Genomic DNA, 25,650 nt, shown 5'->3' with positions numbered 1-25,650 from the left:
TACGTTTCATGTCCATTGATTGTGCATCAATTTAATGCACATGATTTGAAAGGATGGAGCTTCGTATCAAGCCGGAGTGCCTTCAACTCAGTCACACGCAGCAAATGCAACAGCAGCATTTAAACACTGGCTGGCGTGTTTCAATAGCTACTTGAGCACAGCCGAAAATGTCCCATCGAGGGAAAAGAAATTGCACATCCTCCACTCGTGCGTCGGCACCGCCGTGTACACGCTCATAGAGGACACGACAGACTACGACGTGGCCATGGACTTGCTTAAAGGACATTTCACCAGCCGGTGAACCAGGTCTACGCTCGGCATTTACTGGCCACGAGGCAGCAATTCTCTGGTGAGTCTTTAGACAAATTTTACCGGGCCCTCCTTGTTCTGGGGAGGAACTGCGGCTGCCCACAAGTTTCTGTGGCCGAGCACACCAAACTTTTAATCAGAGACGCTTTTGTTGCGGGTATGAAACCTTCGCAGATTCGCCAAAGACTTTTAGAGAAAGAGACTTTAAGCCTCACCAAGGCACGGGCTCTCGCCTCCTCCCAAGACGTTGCTAATCGTAACGCCCGCACGTACGCTCCCGACCGCAAGGCGGCCCTCTGGGCAGCATGGAAGGCGACCTCCCTCACCTCCGCATACTCGGACACCCCCCCCAGACCTGTGCCGCAGGGCGCCCCGATAAACCCACGGGGCCCCGCTGTTTCTTTTGCGGCTAGGCAAAGCACCCCCGCCAGCGCTGCCGGACCCGCACCGCAACCTGTAAAGGCTGCGGCAAGAAGGGCCACTTTGCGGCCGTCTGTCAGTCTAAAGCGGTCGCTGTGGTCCCGAGCAGCGACCGCGGGTCCCCCCCCCCGCTCTCCTTAGGGGCCCTTCGCCATCCCTTGCCCCGACATGACCACGACCACCATTATTAACGCCCTACACACCATCTTCTCCCTGTTCGGTTACTCTGCTTACATCCATAGCGATTGGGGGTCCTCCTTTATGAGTGACAAGCTGCGTCAATTCCTGCTCAGCAGGGGCATCGTCACCAGCAGGACGACCAGTTACAACCCCTGGGGTAACGGACAGGTCGAGAGGGAGAACGGTATGGTCTGGAAGACCGTCCTGCTGGCCCTACGGTCCAGAAATCTCCCAGTCTCCCACTGGCAAGAAGTCCTCCCAGACGCCCTCCATTCTATCCGGTCACTTCTCTGTACATCCACCAACCAAACGCCTCACGAACGCCTTCTTGTTTTTCCCAGGAAGTCTTCCTCAGGGACCCCGCTCCCGACCTGGCTGGCTACCCCCGGGCCCATTCTGCTCCGGAAGCACGTGCGGGTGCACAAGTCGGACCCGTTGGTCGAAAGAGTCCAGCTACTCCACGCAAACCGGCAATACGCGTATGTGGAGTATCCCGACGGCCAAGAAGACACGGTCTCCCTTCGGGACCTGGCACCCGCCGGATCTCGGCTACACCCCGCAGCTCCAGCACCACCCCCCCAACCCCAACTGCCCCCAGCAAGCCCCCCCACCGGCCCCACCAACACCCCCACGGCCCAGCGGACAGGATGCCCCTCCCCCGGCCTGGCCCCCGCTAGCTCCGACCAGGGGTACGGACACAGGAACAGGATCGTCGCTCCCGGAGTCACGGACGACCACCGCTCCAACGTCGCCGGCACAGCTACGCAGGTCAAGCAAGACATCAAAGGCGCCCGATCGACTGATTGAATCAATGTGACCTACTGGTGGACTCTTGCCTGAGGATGGACTCTTGTTTTCCTTGTTTGTTCTCCATTTTTTTTTCTCCCCCCCCCCTCCAATTTTTATACACTGTACATAGTTGTTGTATTTTGCACATAATTGCGGGCCAGTGGGCAAGTATCAATGCAATGGTACGACCTAAACATCTCTAGTCATGCTACCAGTCTCTCACGTACTCACGGGACACGCCCACCCACCCCCATGTCCGTGTTTCCCGTACCATCCCCTGCCCCCGGTTTTTTTTCAACAAGGGGTGAATGTGGTAGTATGACTAGAGGTATTACGGTACCTGGAAGTGAGCTGCTATTGGTGCAGAGGACTTGCTGCCCATTGGCCCGGGTAAGTCATGTGCCTCTCAGCCGATTGGCTGAGAGGTAGGTAGCTCCGCCTACGAGGCGGGATATAAGAACACATGCTTCCCGGCAGTCGGCCTTTCTTCTGTATGTCTGCTGCCGGGTACACTTCTTGTGCATTAAAGCCTATCATTCGGACTTCATCTACGTTTCGTGTCCATTGACTGTGCATCAATATACATATATATTGAGTACATCTATTCTCTATCTCTTTCAGTTCATATTTCGTATAGATATACAGAAAATCAGAATAATACGGTGTAGAAGACCATTTTGCACACTGTGCCTACACTGATTCTTTGAAATATCCATAAACATATATTTTCTTTGTTGAAACTTTCTATTCCTTTCCTTATAAGTATTAACTCTTTGGGCATAATTCTCCGGGAAAATTTCTATGTGTGGACGTGAGCGGGATTTTCCGCGAGTTCCCGGCACTTGGCCCAGCGAGGCCAGGAACGTAGTTCAACATTAATTGGTCAACTTAACGAGGCCTCATGGGCTTCTCGCAATTGAGGGCCGCCAACTGCTTTGCTGGGACCACGTTCGCCAGAACTTCGCTAACAAAGTCGAGCAGCACTTCAGCTGCACTTACTCAGCCAACCCCAGCCAGCTCGCAACAATGGTGCCGAGGAGACCAGCCCCAGGATTCGGGGATGCTGACCTGGGGAGGCACATAGACATGGTGGAGGCCAAGAGGGATGTTCTGTCCCCTGAGGGTCCTAGAGGGAGAGTCAGCCAGTGCTGCCTGGGTTGAGGTGGTGGTCACTGTCAGCTCGAGGAGTATGACCAGGAGGACTGGCCAGCAGTGAAGGAAGAAGGTCAACGACCTACACCAGGCAGCATGAGTGAGTAGACACCAACCCCCCTCCCACTCTGCTAAAGGAGCACCCACCCCTCAAATCTCCATGCGACCCCCCCAGCCCACCCTCCCGCCTCAATCCCCCAACCCCAAATTCACATCCCCTCTCCCACCACTGTGAACCAATGCCCTCTCTGTGTCTCCTCAGGAAAAGATCTCCCATAATCACCGAGAGAGGGCCCAGAACGGCAGAGGGGTGCCAGAAAAAAGAATTCTCACCTCCTTCGAGGAGCGGGGTCTGGAGGTGACCGGTGTGGCCGAGGATAGATCAGTCAGCCTTGCGGAGGCTGTCGGACGCCGCAGAGTTAAGGGACTACCACGCTCCACCTGGAGGACCTGTCAAACATGAGGGGTTATTGTCTTACTGACTGACTGACCCATCCCTCCCACTGACAACATGTAAATTCTCCTTCAGGCCCTTCAGCCGACAGAGCCGGTCCATCCCAGGCAGCACCCTCTCCTGACTCTGAGGAGAACACCTCGGAGGAGAGCCCTGAGGACGTGACCTTGGTCACGGCACAACTGTCATCCCCCCCCCCTCACCCACCCCCCCCCCCCCCCCCCCCCCCCCCCCCCACCCCCTCCCCCCAGCAACACAGATGCACACACCTCGGTGGGACATATTAGTGGACAGGCTTCTGGGCTTCTGGGAAACAATCTGGTGAGCACCACACCACTGATGATGCACATCAGGTGGAGGCAGGAACCCCCAGGCGAGACAGCAGTCAGTCTGCAGGATCCCAGGATCCAGCTGGGCCCCAGCCTGATGCTGAGCCTCTGGTACAGGGTTCTCCGGAGCTGATGGACACGAAAGGGACCAACCTGGGCATTCAGAGGGAGATGTCAGCGTCACTCCAACAGATCTGTAGCCGTTTGGAGGAGTTGCAGAGGATAGGGATGTAGGAGATGTCGCTGGCCAATATGTGGCACTGAGGCCAACACTGTTAGGGTAGAGACCGCAGTAGAGAGCCTGGTGCACAATGTCGGCACCATGAGTGAAGGTGTCCAAGGCGTTGCACAGTTGGTGACGGCCATGGCTGAAGGTCTCGGCTGGATGTCCGACTCGCTGAGGGATGTTACCCAGTACCATGCCGACCTTGATGAGGTTCTGCGGGACATGTCCCGCTCTCAGATGGGAATGGCTGAGGTGCTGCAAAACTTGTTCCACTCACAGGTGGGCATTGCTGAGGCACTGCAGAGCATGGCCCAGGCACTGAGGAGCATCGCTGAGGGCGTTGACACCATTGTGCAGACCATGGGGAACCACCAGATGATGCAGGGGTTGCCGCAGCTCAAACCAGCTGCCCCTCTATCCCAAGGTGGACCTTGGGACCCTAAGAGCACCGGTGGGGAGGAGGGGGTGCTGTGTACCAAGCCAGAACCGTCCCATGGCGTGGCAACAGTGGCCACCAGCTCCCGCGAGTTCCACCACTCTGATGAGGTTGCGTCTCGCAGTCAGCACACAGGACAGGGTAACACGGCTGTGCATGTGCCACCGACAAATGAGCTGGGGCCCTCAGGCCCAGAGCCCCCAGAGGATGCTCTCCAGGGACATTGAAGGCCAAGGGACGAGTGATAGAACCATCAATTCACCAGACACGTGTTTTCGATATGAATCTAGGCTTTAATCGACTTACTACAGAGCCAGCCTGCTACCCGTTGATGAACTCTCAGTGAACTGCAGGCTGACTCTGGACAAGGGTATTTATACAGGCAGCACTAGGGGGAGGAGTCATGGGAGGAGCCAAGGGTGGAGCCCTGTACAAGCTCCTGAGCCTTCCCAGAGCTACTCCCCCTAGTGATCGGATAACGCTACTGCGCTTACAAAGACATAGTGTGAGTTATCATATTACATTCACCACAACGAGGTAAGCAGCTGTCTGCCTCCAACTCTAATGTGCATCCTGGGGAAGCACCAAGATGTAGTGGTAAACCAAGGAGGGCCAAGCATGTCGTGGACCACTGAGGGCACAGGGGGGAGTTAGGTGTGGGATGGGGAAGGGGGGTGCGGGTTGGGAGGGTGGTCAGGGGCGGGACCATCAGAAGTGCTGTACCCCACACCCCACCGAGCACTGGAGTGGCAAGCCCAGCATCCCCGGCTCTTTGCCTGTGAGGAAAGATTGCTACTCACCTCCTCGGCTCCCCGCAGAAGCCCTTCCGTCATGTTTACGTTTTTCAAAGGGAGCATTAATCTGCACCAGCATGAGTACTGGTGAGGCTACTGAATGACGGGAGGCTGTGGAATATGGATATGGGGTGGCTCTCGTTCCTTGTATGGAAATGGGGCTTAAGTGGTGATAATTGTTTTCTTGCCATGCTGTGGCGAAATCCCAATTTTGCTTACGGGAGCGAGCCGGTTGCATCGCAAACTGTATGGCATCTGGCACGGATCTCAGGCGGGATTCACACAGCACGGGGCCAGGCCGGAGAAACCCGCGACACGCCGTCCCGACACAGAGCGGAGAATCGTCGCAATTGGTGCCGGTGTGGTCGGCGCGGTGCCAGTCGGGCGCCCCCCCCGCCGATTCTCGGCCCGGGATGGGCCGAGTGGCCATTACAAAAATCCTGAGTCCCGCCGGCGCCATTCTAATCTGCTCTCAGCCGATGGGACCTCAGCGTGGATGGGTCCGGGACGGCCTGTGGGGGGGGAGGGGGGGGGATGGGTATCGACCCCCGGGGAGGGCCTCCGTTGTGCCATGGCCCACGATCGGGGCCCACCAATTGGCGGACCGGCCTCTCGGGCTGGGGGCCTCCTTTCTTACACGCCAGTCCCTTTAGCCCTACGCCATGTTGCGTCGGGGCATGCGCGGAGAAGGGAGCCACTGCGCATGCGTGCATTGGCACCCGTGCCACTATGTATGCACAGACACTGTGGTGCCCAGTTTACACCGGGATCAGCAGCTGGAGCAACGTGGATCGCTCCAGTGCCGCGCTGGCCCTCTGTAAGGGCCGGAATTGCTGATCCTGAGGCCATGTTGATGCCATAGAGAAACGCGACGCCGTTTCTAACAGGGTCAACACTTACCCTCAGGATCACAGAATACCGCCCGTCATTTTTGGCTTCTCCATCTATTCACTGGCCTCATTGCGCATAAGAGAGAGCGTGACAAAGCCGGAAAATCACACCCATAGCTTCTTCCCTTTGAACAATTATTTCCTTATTAATCTCCTGTCCAGTCTTACCTTTTCACTCAATCCACCCTACTGTCCATATCCCTCTTTATTTTGCATGCCTGAACTTACCCCATTAATCTAACTTTCGTATAAAGGTAAAATACAGAATAATCACTCATTCCAAAAACCAACTGCCTCTGGGGAAAGTAGGATTAGAGGGCTGAAGTTATTCACCCTCAAGGGATCAGCTACCGTAACAATTTCTTAGGATTCACAAAAGATACAAAAGGGAGCATATTACCTGTAATATTTAAAAGTCGCTGGTCTCAGCCAACAACTATTGATGAAAAGATACATAATAAAATGCAAAAAGATCCATTAAACAGATGAATTAGTGGATAGTAAATAGGTTTCAATGCAAGAAAATATAAGGTTACACACTTTGAAGCTGGATACAAAACCTTAACAGGATGAAAGGGTGTTCATTCACAAATGTGGTAAGTAATTTTGGGCAATTATTGGCTATTTAGTGAAAATATCAAATCAACGTGAAGCAGTATCAACAAGGTTAGCCGGTACAGGGTTACCTCTGAAGACCATTTGATTGTAAATCAAATCAGGTGACTTTTACTCTGTTAAGGTTTTTGTTCAAACAATAGTTTAATAACCTGGTAAGATGCTCCCGGTTCGAATGGTTGTCACAGGTAGCACTATTCAGGAACTTGAGTGACCATAACCCATTTTTACATTTGTTAAGTTAAATAGGACAAGTTAATAAGGGCTGAGATGAGGAGGAATTTCTTCACTCAGAGCGTAGTGAATCTTTGGAATGCTCAACCTCAGAGGGCTGTAGATGCTCAGTTATTGTGTATGTTGAAGACAGAGATCAACAGATTTCCAAACACTATTTGTTGATGTACCATTTGTCAATGTACTCTGTCGATTATTCTTTGGTCTACTATGTACATACTGTGTATGTTCCCTTGGCTTCAGAAAAATACTTTTCACTGTACTTCGGTACATGCGATGGTACGGGGATACCACAGGAAAATAGCATTGAGATACACCATCAGTCATGGTCTAGTTAAATGAAGGAATAAACCCGAGGGGCCGAATGGTCTATCATACTTTTTAGAATGTAATGAGAATGAATAATGCAGTAATGAACAAGTTATTGAACTTGAATCGTGTTTACAAAATATATTTTGTATATAAATGTATATATTTTACAGAGCCAAAAGATGATGTGGCCTACCGGTTTATGCTTCCTTGGATCGGTATGTATTCTGAACCCTATTCACCACACCACTGCAGAGCATTGTGTTACTGTTTATTAGCAATTGCAGCAGCTGTGTTGAGTACTTTTTATGCAATAAAGTACATAGAAAAATATTTTTAGTTTCTGAATAGATAGCACAGCTCGCCTATTTTGAGAAGTATTTTTCTTCTTTTCCATACTTTTGTGGGTTTGTTATGTTTCAGCACCATTCGCCCAATATTATTTAATTGATTTAGTATATTACAGCCCCAATTTTCACCGAAGCAGAAATCAGGGGCATGATTCTTCGGAAACAGGCGGGACGGGCTACTCCGGCGCGAAGGAGTGCCATGAACCACTACGGCGTTGGGCTGCCCCAAAGGTGCGGAAGGGCCTCCGCCGGCCGGCGCAAGTAGGCGCATGTGCGGGAGCACCAGCGTGTGCTGCCGTCATCCCAGCGCATGCACAGAGGGTGGTTAATCGCCGCGCCAACCATCGCGGACCGTTACACCAGCTGGCGCGGAGGAATAGAGTGCCCCCACAGCACAGACGCGCCCGCAGATTAGTGGGCCCCAATCACAGGCCAGGCCACCGTGGGGGCCCTCCGCGGGGCCAGATCCCCCTACGCATGCCCGAGGACCCCGGAGGCTGCTCGTGGAGCCAGGTCCCGCAGGTAAGTACCTGTCGTACCATACGCCAGCGGGACCAGCCGAAAACAGGCAGCAGCTAGGCCAATCACAGGCTGGAGAATCGCCGGGGGGGGGGGGGGGGGCGCTGCCAAAGTCCCCCGACCGGCGCTGCGTGATTCCCACCCCTGCCAAATCCCCAGCGCCGGAGAATTCGGCAGCCGGCGGGGGCAGGATTCACCCCCCCCCCCCCCCCCCCCCACCCCGGCGATTCTCCGATCCAGTGGGGGTCGAAGAAGCCCATCCCAGCTGTGCGGCATCCAAGAAAAATACTAAAACTCCATTGATCTCAGCAGCCTGTGGCCTGGGAGATTTTAACTTGATCCGTTTCTGCCTGCCCTGCTCAGCTGTCTCCACAATTTGCAGGAAGCAGATTGGTGATCCGGCTCCTCTTCCCACTAGTTTCAGCTGGTTGGTAAATCCCATCTGCTTCCCCTCTTTCAGCAATAATAAACTGCCAGTCAAGCCTCAATCGGTAAATTTAATGAAGGACCCCACTGGTTTTGGGTGCGTGTAATTGTTGCTCAGAAGAACATGTTGAAGTAGAGTACAACATGGGACAGTAAATTTTAATTGCCTGCTCAATCAGTTTCCATTGGATCCATTATGTGTTGTAATACCATAACTAATATCTAATACTATTTAGCTGGTCTTTATTGAACATTTCCCACTGAGTTTTTCACTTGCCAGAAAGTGAATCATCTGCCTTTACAATTTTTTTGATATATAGGACAGCAAGTACAAAGACACATAGGCTTGGACCCTCCAGGTCTACCCACTAGATACAGGGGGCGGGATTCTCTCAGCCCGGGGTCGGGCCGGAGAATCCCCGCGAGTGGTGTGAATCACGCCACATCGCCCCGATGCCGGCACTGGTTGGGGCCGTTCGCCGCAGCTGACCCGCCGACTCTCGGCCCGGGATGGGCCGAGGGGTCGTCGTAAAATACCCGAGTCCCGCCGGCATCGGCCACACCTGCTCATCAGCCAGCAGTAACTCATCGTGGAAGGGTCGGGGACGGCCTGTGAGGGGGGGGAAGGGGCGTCCAATCCTGGGGGGGGCCTCCAATGTGGCCAGGCCTGCGATTGGGGCACAGCAAACGGCAGGTTGGTCTCGCTGGCTGGGGGCCTCCTTTCTTCCGCATTGGCCCCTGTAGTCCTGCGCCATGTTGCGCGCGGCCGGCGTGTTGAAGGAAGCCACTGCGCATGAGCGAGTTGATGCCGGTGCCACTGCGCATGCACGGATCCCGCGATGCCCATTTGATACTGGGATCAGCAGCTGGAGCGGCGTGAACCGCTCCAGTGCAGTGCTGAATTGCTGATCATGAGGCCGTGTTGACGTCGTCGTGAAACGTGAGAAAACCCCACCCAGCCAAAGTTCCCACCGGTATGAATTGGTGAAAATACTGAGGAATGTGGACCTGTTGGTTTGCAGTCCGAAGGGTGGAAAAGTGGTAAGTACCCTCCCAACAATTGCCATCAGGATCCAAGGGGAATCCTTCATGGGAGGTGAGGGTCAGGAGGGCTTGTGCTGGGCTGAAGGGGCTTAGGTCATGGGTCTTCGCTGGGATCCAGCTTTTTTGGTTGCTCTATCCATCTGCAGTTTTTAAACCCATTAAACAGTCAGTAAATATGTGAGAATTAAAGTTTTCTCATAATAAAGTGAGAGTCTTTCCATCTGTATCCTAATACATTTAAACAGCCATTCAGTATCTCAGAAATACATGTCTCTCATAATTAAGTGAAAGTGTTCTTTTCTCTGCCGCTATACCATTTAATCGGTCACTTAGTATCACAGAGATACACATCCCTCATAATAAAGTGAAAGTGTTCTCATCTGTACCCCTAAATCCTTTAAAAAGTCTGTCAGTATGCCAAGTTTAAAGGTCTGTGAGATGAAAGTAAAAGTAATCCCTTTAAATGATGGGAAACTTTGAAGTGGTTTCCACACATTCAATTTCATTGCTCAATAAAGTACAGACATCTGTGTGTATGCTTATCAGGCTGAAAGCTTTGATCCATATTGTTCACATTCAATTTCATGCCTCATTGCATGCTAGCTTTATGTTGACAGATTGAGGCTGTTTTGAAGGGGAGAATCAGGTTGTGTATTTTTATAGCTCTGCAGGGATCCATTAACTCAGAGGAGTAGGTGTCTTCCTACCATAGTTTTTTTCTGAGTCTGCCTCTTTGTCCTCAAGTGCTTTCTGGAAAGTGCACTGTGGGGGCTGGCCCTCCACTTTCTAGGTGCAGGACCTGTCAGAAAGATTAAGTCTTGCTGCTCTCAGTTGCAGCACGGAATGACATGGAAAACCTGGTTTTGTTACAATAAACATTCCAAAGTGCCATAACAGGGCATGTTGGGGTTGCTCCTAATCTCAGTGGGAATCACTCCGGTTTTCCGACTGGCAGAAACACTTAGGGCGCGATTCTCCGCACTCACGCCGGAGTTCGGAGAATAGCGGGCCGCGCATATTTTCACAGCGACGCAGGTCCGACGCCCTCCCGCTATTCTCTGAACCCCGCACAAACTACACGTCGGCATTCCCGGCAAAGGCCTCAAAAGCCCCCGCCGACACGACCAGAATCGGTACTTATTGGCCCCCCGCTATTCTCCGGCCCGGATGGGCCGAAGTCCCGACATCATCACGCAATGTTTTCACGCCGGCCAACACACCTGCTTTTCAAGTTTGTCAACCAGTCGTGCTGGCTGACGAAAGCTTCGAGTAGATGAGCGCACCGCTCAGCGCACCGCTCAGCGCACTGCTGGAGTCTGGCCACAAAGGGGAAGGCATCCCCGAGAACGGGAGGGGGGTCCAGAGCGGGGGTGAGTGGGGCAGACTGAGGGGGGAGTGGGGGAGTGGGGGAGACGGAGGGGGGGGAGTGGGGGAGACGGAGGGGGGGAGTGGGGGAGTGGGGGAGACGGAGGGGGGAGATGGAGGGGGGGAGTGGGGGATTCTGAGGGGGGAGCGGGGGAGACTGAGGGGGGAGTGGGGGAGACGGAGGGGGGAGTGGGGGAGATGGAGGGGGGAGTGGGGGAGACTGAGGGGGGAGTGGGGGAGTCTGAGGGGGGAGTGGGGGAGACTGAGGGGGAGTTAGGGAGACGGAGGGGGAAGTGGGGGTGACTGAGGGGGGAGTGGGGGAGACTGAGGGGGGGAGTGGGGGAGACTGAGGGGGGAGGTGGGGGAGACGGAGGGGCGAGTGGGGGAGACTGAGTGGGGGTGTGGGGGAGACGGAGGGGGGGAGTGGGAGTGGGGGGGGTAGGGAGAGAGTGAGCGAGTGACCCGTCCAACCCCGTTACAAAATGTCTGCCACCATGCCATGGCGTGCCGGTCACGAGAACACGGCCGCTGGTTGCCCTGTGGCTTACGGCCACAGGCCACTGATGCACCGGTGAAGAGGACGTAGTTAACTGCCCTTTGGATGCAGAAAGTGACCAGGGGTTAGGCTGCCCGCGTGTCAGCAGCGCGACCAGGCCACCGGGACACACAGGTATCCCGTGGCAGGCGGCTGCCGAGGTGTTGACTAACCTCCGTCTAACATGTCCCGTTTCTCTGCCCCCCACCACCCTTCTGTAGGTTAGCACAATGTCTGCGAACAGAACGGCTATGTTCTGCGCAGTGGTTGGGGCCGCTGTACTGCATTTGGCGATGCAGCAGCATCCACAGCCACAACCCGCAGTGGATGCAGGGCCAGCTGCAGCAGCAGAGGGAAGGGCCGAGGAGTTGCTAGTCGTCGAGCAGCATGGGGAGGAGGAGGAGGAAGAGGAAGAGGAAAGAGTGAGGGTGCAGCCACGGCGCCAGAGGCGACGACCAAGGCCGAGGGTGTACCGTGCCCTGATCTCCTTCCTAACAATGACGGACATCACCTGCAGGAGGAGACTCCGGCTGCGTAGGCGGACAGTGATACATATCTGTCACCTCGTGGCGCACCTCGCCCCACGTGGAACGGGGGGAGGACACGCGATCCCGGTTGCCATCAAGGTGACGGTCGCTCTTAACTTCTATGCGACCGGCTCCTTCCAGTCTCCGAGCGGGGACCTCTCCGGGATCTCCCAGTCATCGGTCCACAGATGTATCCGGGATGTGACCGACGCCCTCTATGCCATCGCTGATCGCTACATCACCTTTCCCGAGGACCGAGCAACTCAAGACTCACGAGCTCGTGGATTTGCCAGCGTGGCCGAGGTACCGATGGTGCAGGGGGCAATCGATTGTGTTCACGTCCCCATGCACCCGCCTGCAGGGGACAGGGAGGTGTTCACAAACCTGAGGGGGAGATACAGCAGGAGTGGAGGAGGACTGCTGCGAATCGCCCCCTTCGACTCGTTTCTCCTTCGGCAAGCGTTTCCTGGGTCGACCCGGCCTTGATGGGCCAGGCTGCTCTGCAGGCGTCTCGGGTGACGTTGTGCCACCCTGCTCTGCCTGCTGCCCACCCGATGCACCAGGGATGGGACGGGGGAGGCCGAGAATTCCGGGACGTCCCGTGATGGAGTTAATGGGACGGGCCCCAAAACCTCCTCCTCCCTCGGGGAGCCCGGTGGCCCCCGGGCCTCACTTTGGGACAGAGGTGCGAGCGGGGAGGTGCCCCATCGCGCCACCGACACCTGGCGCTGCCAGTCCTGGATGCCTGCAACGATATCCACCAGGATCCGAAGGTTTGCAGAGACGGAGTCCAGGGAGTTAGACATTCCCGCCAGGGACTGTGCGATCTCAACCTGTGAGTGCACGACGCCATCCAGCACATGTGTCAGGCGGTTGATGCTCTCCGCGACTGACTGCTGGGACTGTGCCATCGACTTCTGGGACTGTGCCATCGACTGCTGTAACAGTGCCATGGCGTGCTGCGACTGGGCCATGACCTGCTGAGACTCGGCCAAGGCCCGCAGCGCGCCGGCAATGTCGTGTTGGCTCTGGCGCATTGCTGCCTGTGAGAGGGCAACCCTGTCCTGGGCCGAGGATGACGCGTGCACATTAAGCCCAACGCCTTGCATAACCTGACCCATTGCCTCCACCGCGGATGCCATCCGTGCGACGTCGGCCTGGGTTGCTGCCATGAGCGGCACCACTCCCTGCTCGTGGACGCGGTTCAACTCCTCTAACAGCGTCTGCAAAGTCTGGAAGACAGCCCTCATCCCGTCATTGTGTCCCTGGGTTTCTTGATGCATCGGCTTTGCGGGTGGGTTGAGAAAGTCCAGGAACTCGGAAAACGTCTCGGAGCCAGCTGCATGCTGGGCCTGGCCTGGCCTCCGCCAGTCTGGGCCCTCGGGGCTCCGAACTCCACCTGCTGTACCTGCTCAGCTGTGATGTGCGACCCAGACTGTGACCCAGGAGCCTCATCACTAAATAGCCCAACCGGGGTGAGTGTCTCTGGGATCGTGGATGGTGTGGGAGATAGCTGTGCCGCAAGCTCAAGGTCGTCTTGGGTTGACGCCTCCTCCATGTCATCGGCCCGCTGAGAGGCCGCAGGGCGTTCGCGGGCCATTTCTCTCTCTGGCTGTGTCGCCGCCCTCTGGGCGTCCTGCTCCACAGATTCTGTTGGGGAGGATGGGACTCCCCGCTGATCGGGCACCATCTGTTGTGCGGCCCCGGGTGAGGTGGCGGCAGATGCCTGTGTCCGCCTGGAGGCAGACGGCCCTGGTCATTCGGCATCACGTCCTAGGGAAGAGAATGAAACGGGTTAATTAGAGACGCTCGGCCGGGCGCTGGACAGTCCCAGTTGGCAGGGTGTGAAGGGACAGAGGATGGGGGAGGTATCCCAGTGGGCAGGGTGTGTGAAGGGACAGAGGATGGGGGAGGTATCCCAGTGGGCAGGGTGTGCGAAGGGACAGAGGATGGGGGAGGTATCCCAATGGGCAGGGTGTGTGAAGGGACAGAGGATGGGGGAGGTATCCCAGTGGGCAGGGTGTGTGAAGGGACAGAGGATGGGGGAGGTATCCCAGTGGGCAGGGTGTGAAGGGACAGAGGATGGGGGAGGTATCCCAGTGGGCAGGGTGTGTGAAGGGACAGAGGATGGGGGAGGTATCCCAGTGGGCAGGGTGTGTGAAGGGACAGAGGATGGGGGAGGTATCCCAATGGGCAGGGTGTGTGAAGGGACAGAGGATGGGGAGATGTCCAAGTGGGCAGAGTGTGTGAAGGGACAGAGGATGGGGGAGGTGTCCAAGTGGGCATGGTGTGTGAAGGGACAGAGGATGGGGAGGTGTCCAAGTGGGCAGAGTGTGTGAAGGGACAAAGGATGGGGGAGGTATCCCAGTGGGCAGAGTGTGTGAAGGGACAGAGGATAGGGGAGGGGGAGGGGGGGTGTTTGTCATGCAGAGTTGCCTCACTTGTTGCAGCTCCGCCAACCTCGCATTGCGCGATCTCCCGGGTGGCAGATCCCCCAACAAGGTCCAGTGCCCTCTGCTCAAACGTGGTGAGGGGATGCAGGATGGGAGAACCCCCTCCAGTCTTGTTCCGCTCACGGGTGTTGTGAGCGGTCTTGTCCTGTTGGGGGAGGGGGCATAGGTAGATCATTACAATACGGCAGGTATCAGCAGTCCATTCAGATACTGGCACAGTTTGGGGGTCAAGTTGTAATAAGACCATTGCATCTCTCCACGGGGGCCAGAGCGCTGGGTCTGTGACTACTTTGTGAACCACCCTCAACTCACTCTGCCCCAATCCCCCTCCACCCCCTGTGCCGGAGGGGGGGGGGAGGTGGGTGATTAAGTAAAGGGGGGAGGGATGGTTGTGACCCGGGGGCACCCTCTTGGCACTTACCCTGGCAGCCCTGGTGAGGTCGTGCATCTTCTTCCGACATTGGTCTGCAGAGCGAGGGGTCTGCCCCACAGCACTGACGGCAGCAGGCACCTCATGCCAGGCCTGGCGCACCGCGCTGGCAGGGTGGCGATGCCCTCTACGCGGGCAGATGATGCCCCTCCTCTGCTCGATTGATTCGAGCAGCGTCTCCACGTCAGCCTCAACGAATCGTGGGGCTGCTCTCCTGAGCTCCGACATCCTGGCCTAGTTTCTGTGCTCGCCCGCGCCCTTTAACAGCGTCGGGCGGCGTCACGTGGGCGTGTTCGTATCGTCACCGCGTTCCGGCGTCATCGCGCACGTGATTGATGCGGCCCCGGTCAATACCTCGGGAAATGGGCCGTGTCGGGCCGTCGCAAAAGTCGGCCGTTTTCACGGCCGACTTCGCGATTTTCCACGGGTGCGGAGAATCGCGCCCTTAGTCGCAGCTCAGGAGGATCGTGTTCATGAATTCCAAACCGATTTAGCTTTATGGTCCATTTCACTCATCCACTCTTAACAGAGGTAATTCATCCATAATAATAATAATATAATAATCTTTATTGTCACAAGTAGGCTCACATTAATGCTGCAATGAAGTTACTGTGAAAAGCCCCTAGTCGCCACATTCTAGCGCCTGTTGGGGTACACGGTGGGCGAATTCAGAATATCCAAATTACTAACATTACGGGAGCGATTCTCTGCTCCCACGCCGGGTGGGAGAATCGCGGGAGGGCCGGGCGACTCACGACACGCCCCCCTGGTGCCCCCCGCGATTCTCCCACCCCCGCTCGGAAGAATCGGCGCTCGCCGTTTTTCACGGTGACCGGCGATTCTCCGACCCGGATGGGCCGAGCGGCCTGCCGTTCGCGCCAGTTCACGACGGCGGCAACCACACCTGGTCGCTGCCGTCGTGAACATGGCGCCAAACGCTGGTTTGAAGCTTGTGGGGGGCAGAGAGGGGAGTGAGCACCACGGCCGTGCTCGGGAGGGGACTGGCCCGCGATCGGTGCCCACCGATCGTCGGGCCGGCGTCTCAAAGAAACGCACTCTTTCCCCTCCGCCGCCCCGCAAGACTAAGCCGCCACGTCTTGCGGGGCAGCAGAGGAGAAGACTGCAACCGCGCATGCGCGGGTTTGAGCCGTCAGCCGTCGTGACGTCAGTCACGCATGCGCGGGTTGGAGCCCGCCAACCTGCGCATGCGCGGCTGACGTCACATAGGCGCCGCCATCACGTCATTCTCGGCGTGCCGCCTTGACGGAAGCGTCAAGGCCCGGCGGCCGAGAGTTACGGAGCGCCGCTCCTGGCCCCTCGGGTGGGGGTGAATAAGGTGAGAGGAGCGGCCTCAGAGACCGTTGTGAAACTCGGCCGAGTTCACGACGGCCTTCCCGATTTATCGCGAGAGCGGAGAATTCCGCCCTACGTCTTTCGGGACTTGTGGGAGGAAACTGGAGCACCCCGAGGAAACCCACACAGGGAGAACATGCAGATTCCGCACAGACAGAGACCCAAGCCGGGAATCGAACCTGGGACCCTGGAGCTGTGAAGCAACAGTGCTAACCACTGTGCTACCGTGTTGCCCGGTATTGGGTTATTGCTCAATGAGTGTCAGCCAATTACAACTGGCCTGCACCATAAATGATCATTAATCATGTCTGAGCCGAGGTAGTGGATGTGAGCAGGCCATTTGACCAATGCGCCATCACAGCCATGCACCATGCTGTACTTAGCCAATACCCACACAATTACACTTTCCAGAAAGTAGCACAGGGTAGCAATCAAGAATAAAACTCCTAATTTTTATTTATCTCAGCGACTCCGAGACCCATTGAACAATCTTCCTGCCACCCTGGCAGATTTGAACTAAATTAGAGAATCAAATCTGGGATATTCCTAAATTCCATGGTTTACGTGTGTGCGTGGGTTTCCTCCGGGTGCTCCGGTTTCCTCCCACAGTCCAAAGATGTGCGGGTTAGGTGGATTGGCCATGCTAAATTGCCCGTAGTGTCCTAAAAATGTACGGTTAAGGGGGGGTTGTTGGGTTACGGGTATAGGGTGGATACGTGGGTTTGAGTAGGGTGATCATTGCTCGGCACAACATCGAGGGCGGAAGGGCCTGTTCTGTGCTGTACTGTTCTGTGTTCTGTGTACTTCAACTCTGTGCAATATGCTTTTTTGCTTTTTTCTAAATTAACCATCCAACTATTTAAATAATGGCAGAAAAGGCTAACAATTTCACTGGCATTATAGCTCTGTGGCTAAAAGTGAGCCTCTGAATTTCAGGTGATGGTTTACTAATAAACAGTGGCCAGAAGTGGTATCGTCATCGGCGACTCTTGACACCTGGATTCCACTATGATATATTGAAGTCGTACGTGCAGGAGATTGCAGAGTCCACCAAGATTATGTTGGTATGTTTTTTATGAGGCTTCTGATTTTAACGCTTAGATTGTGATGTTCTGACAAGGGTGCTCTGTGCAAAACCCTGGTTATTGCCGTGAGTAAGCATGCCGACCTTCCACACCCTGCGGCCTGCAATTGACACCAGCCCGGGTGGACAGAATGAAAGCTTCTCCTTTTATTTGTTCATTAAGTTCTTATGCAAAATGAGTTTGGGCCATTTCTTTAATTTCTCAGTATAAAAATGCCCATGATGCAAATTTCCTTGTGAATTCTCCTACATTTGGCAGACTGAAGCCCTATTTAAGAGACAAAGTGACACTGGCACTGGAAGAGACATTCTGGGCAATGTCCACCCACTATTTGAAACTAAACTTTCAATTTAATTAAATGATATGGGAGCTTTACAGTTAAAACTCACATCCATCAGTTGCTGCACATTCTCACAAACTGACATGCCCTACAGCTCCAAAGCCATGGCGACCTTCCTCCTTTGGGATGGTGACACAACATCTGCGTGGGTTTCCTCCGGGTGCTCCGGTTTCCTCCCACAGTCCAAAGATGTGCAGGTTAGGTGGATTGGCCATGCTAAATTGCCCTTAGTGTCCAAAAAGGTTAGGTGGGATTACTGGGTTGCGGGGGATCGTGTGGAAGAGTGGCCTTAAGTAGGGTGCTCTTGGGCAGCACGGTGGCCTAGTGGTTAGCACAACCGCCTCACGGCGCTGAGGTCCCAGGTTCGATCCCAGCTCTGAGTCACTGTCCGTGTGGAGTTTGCACATTCTCCCCGTGTCTGCGTGGGTTTCGCCCCCACAACCCAAAAATGTGCACATTAGGTGGATTGGCCACGCTAAATTGCCCCTTAATTGGAAAAAATAATTGGATAATCTAAATTTATTAAAAAAAAAGTAGGGTGCTCTTTCCAAGGCTGGGTGCAGACTCGATGGGCTGAAAGGCCTCCTTCTGCATTATAAATTCTATGATTCTATGAGCAACGTCATCGAAACCCCACTTCTCCTGTTCTGTCATGCTCTGTGAATCAATCAGTGCCACTTCCTCACTAACACTGATTTTTGCACTACCTTCCCCAGCCCCACACTGCCCCAAGGGAGTGAATAAGCAAGTGAAACAATGGGTTGTACAGAGAAGATTTATAAAAGGGATCATGGGGCATAATGTCGATCCATGGATTCATGGGTGCGCTTAAACTCTTCTTTAACCTGGTTATTCTTCTTTTCATAATTATCTTCAGCACAGTCCAAGAAGATGATTTTCCTTCTTTCTTGACCCTCTTCATCCTTATCATCACCATCAATACCATTATCCTCCCTGTCCCTATTGTCTTCCTCCTTTCCCGGTGATGGACCTGTGTGAAAGAGTGGCGAGTGAGCTGGGGTCATGTTAAGAATGAGTCAGCATAGCACAATCGCGGTTAAGAAGACAGAGAAAGATTTTGAAGTTAATTTTTGTAAGGTGTGTGCTCACTAAACCTGGTGCTCTCACTATCGTCCAGGGCTGAAGCGTAACATTTGTCCTGAAGCTCCTTCGTTTTTCTCCTTGCAGGGAGTGGGCTATTTATTATTGAGATGCTCCCTCTCGTGGCCAAATATTCCTACAATTTGAATGAACGAATTACAACAGCAACTTATATTTATATAGCACCTTTAACGTAAGGAGCATTATAGAACCAAGTATGACACCCAACCACATAAGGAGAATTAAATTCTGCCCCCCAACCACCACTCCTCCCCCCAATCAGCAAGGGAACAGGCTGGCAGACAAGGGGAGGGCATAACATTGGATGGCATGATGTGGGTTTGGGCTTACTGCCTGTCCACTTTCACTGCAATTATGCTTGATTGTCTGTCTGCCCTTGGTCAATTGAGGCCCTTAAGTGAAGCATTGGAAGGGACCACATCATGTGACGCGTTCACCAGGCATATCCAGGCAGTCTGACTGTGGGTTCAGGGTGGGATTTCTACCTGTTTGGAAATCCTGTGCCTCACAGAGGGCCCCCAATAGGAGGGTCCCCCAAGCGGAAAGGCTAGCCCTGTTAATTCACTCCTCCTCTTCTGTCCTTCCAATCACCACCAATCAGACGCACCCCACCCCCCCTCCCCCAACTCTGCAACTTGTCAGAGTTTACATGGCTGACTCTAGTCAGCCCTCCCCACTTACCTGATTCTCATGCCTTCATCGCTGCTCCTGTTTGGAGAACTGGCTGCACTCCCAGTGTGTGGCCACCACTTATGGTGGCTGGGACTGAAGAGATGCCAGTCAATCCTGGAAGCAGGACATCCTGCCTCTGGGGGTATGGAAGGCACAACCTCAGGCAACTAATGGCCTGAACACATTAAATAGAGTCGTGGCTTCCCGGGCCAGCAGAGGCAGACTCGCCACTGACTTTCAAGCCAATGGGTGGACCATCACCTCCACATTAAATCTTGGCCATCATGTCCACAGCTTTGGTGTGAAATGAAGCCATCTTGCAGGAAGGCTATAATGAAAGTGTCTTGGCAGCCCAGGATGGTTTGTGAATTAATTGTAATTTTCCCACAGGACAAATGGGAGCTGCTCAGCACAAATGGGAATTCCTTGGAACTCTACCATCATATCAGCCTTATGACATTGGACAGTATTCTGAAATGTGCCTTCAGTTTTCACAGCAATTGTCAGCTTGAAAGGTTAGGACTTGAAAGTCTTAGAAAGTAACCTATGCATTCATTTTACTGATAGTTGTTCACAGATAAAAAAAACAAACTGAGTGTCTCTCTTCCTGTAACTGTCTCCTAATCGCCCACTGTCTATATATTTTCTTCCTTTCTTGTAATCATAGAATCCCTGCAGTGCAGATGGAGGCCATTTGGCCCATCGTGTCTGCAACGATCCATATCCCACCCTACCCCTGCAACCCCATAACCTAACCTTCACATTCCTGGACACTAAGGGGCTGTTTAGCACAGGGCTAAATCGCTGGCTTTGAAAGCAGACCAAGCAGGCCAGCAGCACGGTTTGATTCCTGTAACAGCCTCCCTGAACAGGTGCCGGAATGTGGCGACTAGGGGCTTTTCACAGTAACTTCATTTGAAGCCTACTCGTGACAATAAGCGATTTTCATTTTCATTTCATTCAATTTAGCATAGCCAATCCACCTATCCTGCACATCTTTGGACTGTGGGAGGAAACCGGAGCACCCGGAGGAAACCCACGCCGGCACACGGACACGGAAAAGCGCTGCTCCCTCCAGATTTCCCCCGCGTCCCAAACAATCACCCTTGCTTCCGGATCACATTCAATGCAGATCCGGGGGTACTGTGTCACGAACCTCGCGATACAGGGTGCCGAGTACGCCAGTTTTAAACTCTATGTCCTCCCCGATCTCTGCGCTCCTCTCTTGTTAGGACTAGATTTCCAGTGCACCCTCAGAAGCCTGACCCTGAAGTTCGGCGGACCCCTATCCCCTCTCACCGAATGTAGCCTCGCGACCCTTAAGGCCGCTCCTCCCTCGCTCTTCGTGAAACTCACCTCCGACTGTAAACCCGTCTCCACCAGGAGCAGTAGGTAAAGTTCCCAGGACAGGACTTTTATCAAGTCGGAGGTCCAGCGGCTCTTGAGGGAGGGAATCATCGAGGCCAGTAATAGCCCCTGAAGAGCCCAAGTGGTGGTCGTCAGGACCGGGGAAAAGAACCGAATGGTTGTAAACTACAGCCAGGCCATAAATCGTTACACGCAACTCGATGCGTACCCCCTTCCCCGCATAGTGGATATGGTTAATCAGATTGCACATTACCGGGTTTTCTCCACGGTAGATCTGAAGTCCGCATACCACCAGCTTCCGATCCGCCCGGAAGACTGCCACTACACTGCCTTTGAGGCAGACGGTCGCCTCTTCCACTTCCTCAGGGTCCCCTTCGGCCTCGATCTCAGTCTTCCTGTCGAAAAGGAGGCTCAAGTCATTGTGGAAGCTGTGCGGCATTGGAGGCACTACCTGGCAGGTAGGAGGTTCACCCTCGTCACCGACCAACGGTCGGTAACCTTTATGTTCAACAACACACAGTGGGGCAAGATCAAGAATGATAAGATCTTAAGGTGGAGAATCGAACTCTCCACCTATAATTACGATATTGTGAATCGTCCTGGGAAGCTCAATGAGCCCCCAGATGCCCTGTCCCGCGGCACATGCGCCAGTGCGCAAGATGACCAACTTTGGGCCATCCACAATGACCTCTGTCACCCGGGGGTCACCCGGTTTCTCCACTTCATCAAGGCCCACAACCTGCCCTACTCCACCAAGGAGGTCAGGGCCATGACCAGGGACTGCCAAGTCTGCGCAGAGTGCAAGCCGCACTTCTATCGGCCAGACATGGCCCACCTGGTGAAGGCCTCCCGCCCCTTTGAGCGCCTCAGCATCGATTTCAAAGGGCCCCTCCCCTCCACTGACTGCAACGTGTACTTTCTCAACGTCATTGACGAGTACTCCCGTTTCTCCTTTGTTGTCCCATGTCCTGACATGACCGTGGCCACTGTCATTAAGGCCCTGGACAGCATCGTCACCCTGTTAGGTTTCCCCACTTACGTCCACAGTGACCGGGGCTCCTCTTTTATGAGCGATGAGCTGCGTCAGTACCTGCTCGGTAAGGGCATTACCTCGAACAGGACTACCAGCTACAAACCCCGGGCAAATGGACAGGTGGAGAGGGAGAATGCGACGGTATGGAAGGCCGTCCTTCTGGCCCTACGGTCTAGATGTCCCCCGGTTTCCCGCTGGTAGGACATCCTCCCCGACGCATTCCACTCCATTCGGTTGCTCCTCTGCACAGCCACGCACGAGACCCCTCACAACCGTCTATTTGTCTTCCCCACAAAGTCCATCTCCGGGGTGTCGCTTCCGTCTTGGCTGACAGCACCTCCTTCGGAAGCACGTGAGGAGTCATCAGTCCGACCCCCGGTCGAGAGGATCTAGCTCCTACATGCCAACCCTCAGTGTGCCTACATGGCGCGCCGCGACGGACGACAAGATACCGTCTCCCTCCAGTATCTGGTGCCCGCCGCTTCCCCAGCGACCATCACAACCCCCCCTATACTGCCTATCACCACCAACCAAATCCCTCATGGGTGCCTACCAGCTGCTCCCCTGGGGATCCTGAACACCACCCCCGCCCCTACAGAGCCTACACCCCGCCTTCCCCCATCGCCGACACACCGTGATGAAGCTCCAGACGACATGCTCCCGGAGTCAACGAGTCCAACACCCGGGCCCGCAGCGAAGGCAGAGCTGAGGCAATCACAGAGGCCGATTAAGGCTCCGGACAGACTCGATATGTGAGCCCACTTCACTCCCGCTGGACTTCAATTTTTAACAGGGAGTGAATGTGGTGAACGTATTGCTACTGCAATTCACCACTGTATTGTATTCTATTATGTTGATGCCCCTGTGGGCTCTGCCTGTGGCTCCGCCCCCTCAGGGGAGGTATATAGATCTGCAACCTGTAGGCGGCACTCAGTACAGAGCAGTCGCAGGCAGGCACAGATCTAGCTTATTAAAACCACTGTTCACTTCTACTCATCATCTCGTGTGAATTGATGGTCGCATCAGAGAGAAAAATGCCAGCTTTAACTGGGTTGTACAAGATGAGTACTAGTTTCAATTGCTTGAATATGGCTGAACAGGATAAAGGCACTGCAATGATATAGTCCCGAAGGTTTCCTTAGTTGAATAAAAGAACTTTATCACCAAAACTGTTTCACTAGCTGCATGCTTCCAGATCTTTCGTTCGACTGAAGAAGCCTCCAGGAGTGCATCTTTCCATCTAAAGTGACAATCACCACAGACACATATCCTATCAGCAGTTGGACAAAGTTACACTGAGTGGCATGGAGAATACACGGAGGCAAAAAGAGTTTCCCGATTCTTGCGAGATTTTCTACCCTCGCTGCCGATCCAGCGGGTGGCGAGTGCGGGCTCAAGATTCCGCCCTAGCTTTTGCGAGTTTTTTTTAATTGGCCATTATGCACTTGAATGAACCTGTAACTCGCCTTCAGTAAACAGAATAGAACGTTGGATGACTGAGGTGGGCATGGCATATTTATGGCCTGAAATCAAGAGAGGTTGATTGCAGTGGGGAAGGCTGCAGTTGGGAATAATAGGTCACCAATAATTGTTTGAAGGGAGTACTTTAATGTGATAACATTGAAATGGGAATACAGTGTGAAAAGTTCAATTTTAAAAATATGGAAACCCTAGATGCTCAGGAGCAAGTGAGAGGCAGTTTTGAACTGAGGAATTGAGAAAGAAACAAACAAAGACTGACTGCCTGGAACTGAGGACTGGAGAAAGAAATACAGTACAGCCAAGCTTGGGGGAGTGAACTGATTAGGTATTGGAACATGGCACGATGTGAAGAAATCTCTCCTGTGTGTAGAAGATAAATCTAATGTGGATCTGCCCTACTCTTTCATTGGTAGCTTTGTTTAGATTTTAAACCATAATTCAGAGAGTTTCTCTCGCTATGATTTTAACCTGGAGCGGGTTTCAACCTTAATTGGGTGCAGCATGCAGCAAAATTCACTTCCTAGATTAAGTTTCAGGCCCTGTATTCTTTAACTTCAGGGTTCATTTCAATGCAGCCAGTCCACTTCCTGTCCAAAGGAGCTGTGAGCAGAGGAGGTGCTAGCAGTAGATCAGATGGTCAGGTTGTGGCAACGAAGGGGTTTCTGGAAAGTCTCATGAGAGGAACATGAACCACTCGACTTTCTAGAAAGAAAGAACTAACATCCATATGAGGGTAATCTTATATTCACGTGGTTTTAGTAGTACTGCAGAAAGGTCCATATTTTCTCAGCCTTTGGATTTTCCAATCTGTGTTCCCTGTGAGTGGTGCAGCTCAATACCTAATTCAAAGTCACCTCCAATGAATTACAGTTGAAAAGTGCTCACTTCAAAGATAGTAATCAATTTACACACAGCAAGATCCCAAGATAAGAAACGAGATGAATGACCAGCTAAGAAAAATAAGTAACACTTTTCACAAACTCAGGATACCCCAAAGACGAAAGTGCGACCAATTGAACCCAGCTGTCACTCAGTGAATTTCACTACTATCTTTATGATAGCAAGTCTGTTTCAAATATGACACATTAATATTAATGCCAATATTTCAACGTCAGGATGTGCTATAAGAACTATTGACCAAATGGAAGTTCAGCAGTTCTCTTTTCTAAATTCTGTTTTCACTTTCCAGTAATAACACGTACATCCAGGCTGTTTATGAACTCGGATTCCTTGCCAGTGAACGCTTTAAAACATTCCAGCATCATTATGACCTCATCTACTATCTCACCCCTAGTGGAATTCGATTCCGGAAAGCCTGCAACCTAGCACACAAACACACAGGTAAGCAGGAATGGCCAACATGCTTGATAGGCTTATGGCAAACGATGATACTGAGCTGTATGATTCAAAAATAACATCAATATGAAGGGATGGTTAATCATTTGCCCAGCTTTCCATTTTAATACACTTTCAAAACATTAACCAAGATGTTCCACCAGTGGCCCTGAGCATCACTGGATGTCTCCAAGCAACTCACCAGTGAAGAATATTTAAATGTTGGGCCACTGCAACCCTGACAGTGGGTCGCTGGGAGGAGAGAATTGCGCACTTCCGAGGGAACGTGGCACTCAGGAATGGCAGGAAAATGATTAATGAGTGGGGTGTGCTAAGGAGGAGGAGGAGTTTAGGAAAGGCCGCGTTGAAAGCTGTTAGCTGCAGTTAATATGAGAGGAACCCACCTGCACCCCCAAGCTCATCATTCAGAGCCATATATTTTTTAAACTTCCCATTGTCAAAGGGCTTCAGTAGTCCCTTTAAGGGCTGGGCCCAATGCAGCAGTGTACAGGCCTTCTCATTTTTGTAAAGGGAGTCTCAAAAAGACATTGGTTCCTCATATTTGTTTAGGCTTTACACTTGGTTTGGGACACTTCTTTTTCTGCCTTTACTAATATGTAGGCAGCGCATTTTCGGCATATAATACACACAAGTGCTGCCCACGACATATTAGACAACTTCTGAAAAATAACCGTTGTATTATTAGATTTCAGTCACTGAAGAGACTGAAGGTTATTCATAACTTAACAATCGTACATGATTTCAGGGGAATTAAATTTTCAGAATGTTAGGGAAGCTCCATGAGATTTCCCTCACTTTCTGATCTATCTGAATGTGGCACCCACAGCAAACGGTTTCTCTTCCCAGCACACGATGCATTGACCTCTAGGTTCTCTGAGGATCTATCCTTGGCCTTTTCTCTTCTTCACTTGCATGCGGTCACTTGTCAATGTAATTTAGGTCAGCTTACACAAGTACATTGATGACACCAAGCTCGAAAATCCGCTCTTTTGTTAGAACAGTACAGATTACCAGAAGATCTGATAGAAGTTGGTAAAATTATGAATGAATACA

The 25,650-nt window shown here is 53.1% G+C and overlaps 1 protein-coding gene across 2 annotated transcripts in view; it reads left to right on the top strand.

Annotated features, from left to right (window-relative positions):
* Positions 1 to 25,650, top strand: part of LOC119964639 (cytochrome P450 4B1-like) — a 56,683-nt gene that overhangs the window by 3,162 nt on the left and 27,871 nt on the right. For both annotated transcript variants that reach the window (XR_005460340.1, XM_038794383.1), the window contains exons 3-6: positions 7,311 to 7,355; positions 17,076 to 17,203; positions 19,749 to 19,873; positions 24,431 to 24,582. Coding sequence is in view for 1 of the 2 variants with exons in the window: in XM_038794383.1 (XP_038650311.1) it covers positions 7,311 to 7,355; positions 17,076 to 17,203; positions 19,749 to 19,873; positions 24,431 to 24,582 (450 nt within the window). In the remaining variant the exon portion in view is untranslated. The remainder of the gene's footprint in view (positions 1 to 7,310; positions 7,356 to 17,075; positions 17,204 to 19,748; positions 19,874 to 24,430; positions 24,583 to 25,650) is intronic.

The sequence above is a fragment of the Scyliorhinus canicula genome, chromosome 4 (genome assembly GCF_902713615.1).
Source record: "Scyliorhinus canicula chromosome 4, sScyCan1.1, whole genome shotgun sequence".
Lineage (NCBI taxonomy): Eukaryota > Metazoa > Chordata > Chondrichthyes > Carcharhiniformes > Scyliorhinidae > Scyliorhinus > Scyliorhinus canicula.
This window is presented reverse-complemented; position numbering and strand designations above follow the sequence as displayed.